The 4,532-nt window shown below is 49.4% G+C and overlaps 1 protein-coding gene across 1 annotated transcript; it reads left to right on the top strand.

Annotated features, from left to right (window-relative positions):
* Positions 1–1,199: 1,199 nt before the first annotated feature.
* Positions 1,200–2,144, top strand: LOC130863141 (olfactory receptor 2Z1-like). Its single transcript, XM_057753052.1, has one exon. It carries the CDS (start codon positions 1,200–1,202, stop codon positions 2,142–2,144), a length of 945 nt encoding a protein of 314 aa, XP_057609035.1.
* Positions 2,145–4,532: the final 2,388 nt, after the last annotated feature.

The following is a 4,532-nucleotide window of genomic DNA, read 5'->3' on the forward strand; positions in this document are numbered from 1 at the left end:
TATACAAACATGAGGACTAAATTCAGTCCCTGAGATATGCATCGTGAGAAAGAACTGACTCTTCCAAGTTGCTCTCTGGCTACCACGTGTGCATGTATGCAAGACCGAGGAGGAGGAGAGGGAGAGAGAGTGGGAGAGAGAGAAAAAAAAACAGACATGGCGGCATAAGTTTATAATCCCAGCTCTGGGGAGACAAAACCAGGCTGGTTCCCTGACTTGCTGACAAGCTAGCCTGCTTGGGGAGCTCCGAGCTGGGGAAAGACCTCATCTCGAAAACCAAAATGGAGAATACAGTCCCTGAGAAACAATATTCAATATTGACATCCAGCATACACACACATGCACACATTATACACACATATACATGCACACACACACATGCATACACACACATACACATACACACAACAGAAACCTAATAAGCAGGCTGATATTGTATCTCCTCTATCACTGGGAACACTTAGTCCAACCTGCAGACTCTCTGTCTCTCTTGAACCATCCCAAATATTCCATTTCTGGCTGTTATTGATTTTCAGATCTTCTCTCTGCCAATGGTATGGAAATAAGTCTTTCTTCACAATTCCAGACATGTCTTGATCTACCTATGTCATCTTGGGCAAGGTCTCCCTACTTCGAATCTTGACCTCTTCAAAATCCCACACCTGATTCAGTCCCAGAGGTCTGGTGAGCTGTGTCCTCTGATCTCCCACTGTGGCTGTCTTGTGCACTTTAGCTTAGTGACAGACTTCAGTTGTAAATATTGTTAAATTGTGCTTACTTGAGAGGTGCCATGATGGTATCTCTCAGATACCAGGGTGGAATTCTCTGTGTTCTGATCATAGGTGGATTTTAGGCAGTGCTCCACCCCTAAGCCACACCCTAGCCCCTCACTGGAGATCCTAGACAAGGGGCTCCATCTCCAGTCACAGCCCCAGCCACTCACTGGGGATTCAGGGCAGGGGCTCCATCCCTGAACCACGCCCTCAGCCCCTCACTGGGGATTCTAGGTAGAGGCTCCACCCTGAGCCATGCCCCCAGCCCCTAACTTGAGCTGAGCCTGGATTTATTCATAAATTTTCATCCCCTTCCTAGGGTGACTCTGGTGGGGAGGGGGAGAGCCACCACCAACAGTTGCAGTATGATGTAAAATTATCCCACTGGGACCTTTTACCAAATCACCTGCGCTTCACTCTTGGAGGATGGGGGCATCAAATGTGTCAACAACCTCAGATTTTACCCTCATGGGGCTCTTCAGCCACACAGGACCTCATCTCATCCTCTTCTTCCTCGTGGTCACCATGTTCACCACAGGACTGCTAGGCAACACCATACTGATTTTCCTGATGGCCACAGACTCCAGACTCCACACACCCATGTACTTCCTGCTCAGGCAGCTCTCACTTCTGGATATTGGCTTCCCACTGGTCACCATCCCCAAGATGGTGGCTGACTTCCTGCAGGAAAGAAACGTCATAACCTTCGGGGGATGCGCCACCCAGATGTTCTTCCTAATGCTCATGGGTGTCTCTGAGGGCGTCCTTCTTTCCTTCATGTCTTATGACCGCTACGTGGCTGTGTGCCACCCCCTGCATTACCAGGTGCTCATGCGAGGCCAGGTGTGTCTGGTGATGGTGGGCACATCCTGGTTCTCAGGTGCACTTGTGGCCTCCATCCAGACCTCCATCACCCTGAGGTTCCCCTACTGTGCCTCACACACCGTGGACCACTTCTTCTGTGAGCTTCCAGCTCTCCTCAAGCTGTCATGCGCAGACACATCCGCCTATGAGTTGGCACTATCTGTCTCTGGGGTGCTGATCTTACTGTTGCCCCTGTCTCTCGTCTTTACCTCCTACGGCCATGTTCTGGGGGCTGTGCTGCGCATGCGCTCAGCTGAAGCTAGACACAAGGCTTTCACCACATGCTCGTCACACATGGCTGTAGTGGGTCTCTTTTACGGGGCAGCCGTGTTCATGTACATGGTCCCGGGCAGCTACCACAGCCCACAACAGGACAACATGGTATCCCTCTTCTACAGCCTCATCACACCCACCCTCAACCCCCTCATCTACAGCCTGAGGAACAGAGAAGTCCGAATGGCCTTCGTCAAGGCCATGGGCAGGGCAAACTTCAGGGTGAAGCAGTGACGTTCTGGGGAGCTGGTTTTCCCAGGAGTCTTTCTGTAAGGCTGGATACACGCGTGGTTTATTGCACCTGGCCAGCTGCCTCCTCCAGGGTGCACTTCTTCCTTCTGTGTGAAAGCTAGAAGTTACACTCCTGCTCGGGGTGCATGCCTGTCACCCCTGCACTCCTACAGGGGCGCCACGGCAGTTGTACCCCAGCTCGGGGTGCATGCCTCTCATCCCTGCACTCGTACAGGGGCGCCAAGGCAGGAAGGGCACCTCAAGTTTCTGCCAGCATGGGACACATAGCAAGAATCTGACTTAAAAAAAAAATACATTTAGCCAGGCAGTGGGGGCACATACCTTTAATCCCAGCACTCAGAAAACAAAGGCAGGTGGACCTCTGTGAGTTCAAGGCCAGACTGGTCTACAGAGTGAGTTCCAGGACAGCCAGAAATCCTGAGACTGAGAAATCCTGTCTCAAAAAAACAAAATAATAATAATAGTAATAATAATAATAATAATGCATGAAGGGGAAAGCGGGTGAGTCGGCCGTTTAGAGCGGCTGCTGGTCCTGTAGACCTGTGTTGGGTTCCCAGCACCCACGTCGTACAGCTCACAGCCGACTGTAACTCCAGCTCCAGGAGATCCAATTCTCTCCTCCGGCCTCCTTGGGCACCACACACATATGGCACATACACACATAATAAATGTTTTGTAAATTATTTAAATAGGAGGGCAGGTGTTTTAGGCTGTACATGGTGAAATACCTGTCACCCCAGTACTGGAGAGGTGGAGGCAGGAGGATTGAGATTTCACAGTCAGCCTGAAGAAATGGCTGCAGCCCTGAAGTACTTGCCACATAAGCAGAATGATGTGAGTTCAGATCCCCAGAGCCCATACAAATGCTGGGTGGTTGTGATAGCCCACCTCTATCTAATCCCAGCCTCCAAAGGCAGAGACGAGATTCCCCAGAGCAAGCTGGCTAGACAGACTAGCCACATCAGTGATCGAGAATAAGGTGGAGGAGTGGAAGAGGAATCCTAACATCAACCCCAGGCCTCCACATGTGTACACACACATACATATATACAAAGATGCATACACACATACCATACAGGCCACACATGAAAAATAATGGTAAATACAAATTAAAAAGCCGCTGAGCAGTGGTGGCGCACGCCTTTAGTCCCAGCACTCAGGAGGCAGAGGCAGGCGGATCTCTGTGAGTTCGAAGCCAGCCTGGTCTACAAGAGCAGGACAGGCTCCAAAGCTACAGAGAAACCAGGTCTCAAAAAACCAATCAAACAAACAAAAAAAGCAAATTAAGAAGCCGTCCAAGGTTATTCTCGGGTACATATTGAGTTTAAAGCAAACCTGGACTGTTCCAGAAAAGAACCATTAACAGATGTGGCCCTTCAACCTTCAACCTTGTATTCACAGAACCCCAGAGCAAAACAAGCCTCCTTTCCTTATAACTTATCAGTCTACAGCATTGTGTTACAGCCACAGAAAGAACAGCGGCAGCTCTAATAGTCAACCTGCCTCACCCACGACTGACATTTCTACAGTCGGGCAGGGGTTGTTGTCTGGTGATTTCCTCCAAACTCCCAGAGGAAGGACGAAGGTTCATATCATATATGAAGGAAATAAAACTTACAAGTCTCAGGAAACTCCTCAGATTTATAGGATTTGCAAGGCCACTCCTCAAGTCTATAAAGCAGTAAGAACTTCTAAGGTGGGGACAATGGGATGGAGCTGTCTGCAAGAGGCTCAGCTTTTGTGAGTCGACCACCATCCTGGGGTGAACTTTGGGAGCTGGCTTGAGTCACCCATACTCTCTAGGTGACCTCAATAAATGCATTGGTGTCCTAACCTAGATTGGGTAGAGTGATTTCTTTGGTCTGTGATCAGTGTCTACCAAGAGTCAACAAACCTTTATGCATATCTAACTAGGAAAGTCACAGGGCATGGTGGCACATGCCTTTGATCCCAGCAATCTAGAGAGAGAGAAGCTGGTGTGTATCTGTGAGTTGAGTTCAAGGCCAGCCTTGTCTTCTTAGTAAGTTTCAGGCCAGCCAGGGCTACACAGTGAAAATCAGTCTCCAAGAAGGAGGAGGAAAGGAAAAAAAGAGGAGGAGGAAGAGGAGGAGGAGGAGGAGGAGAAGGGAGAAGGGGAAGAGGAGGAGGAGGTTGAGGAGGAGGAGGAGGAGGAGGAGGAGGAGGAGGAGGAGGAGGAGAAGGAGAAGGAGAAGGAGAAGGAGAAGGAGAAGAAGAAGAAGAAGAAGAAGAAGAAGAAGAAGAAGAAGAAGAAGAAGAAGAAGAAGAAGAAGAAGAAGAAGAAGAAGAAGAAGAAAATCATCAGCCTACAAGACTCTGAAACTTACAGCTCTCCTGACCTTGGCAGTAATT

Source organism: Chionomys nivalis, chromosome 20, assembly GCF_950005125.1.
Source record: "Chionomys nivalis chromosome 20, mChiNiv1.1, whole genome shotgun sequence".
In the NCBI taxonomy this organism is placed as follows: Eukaryota; Metazoa; Chordata; class Mammalia; order Rodentia; family Cricetidae; genus Chionomys; species Chionomys nivalis.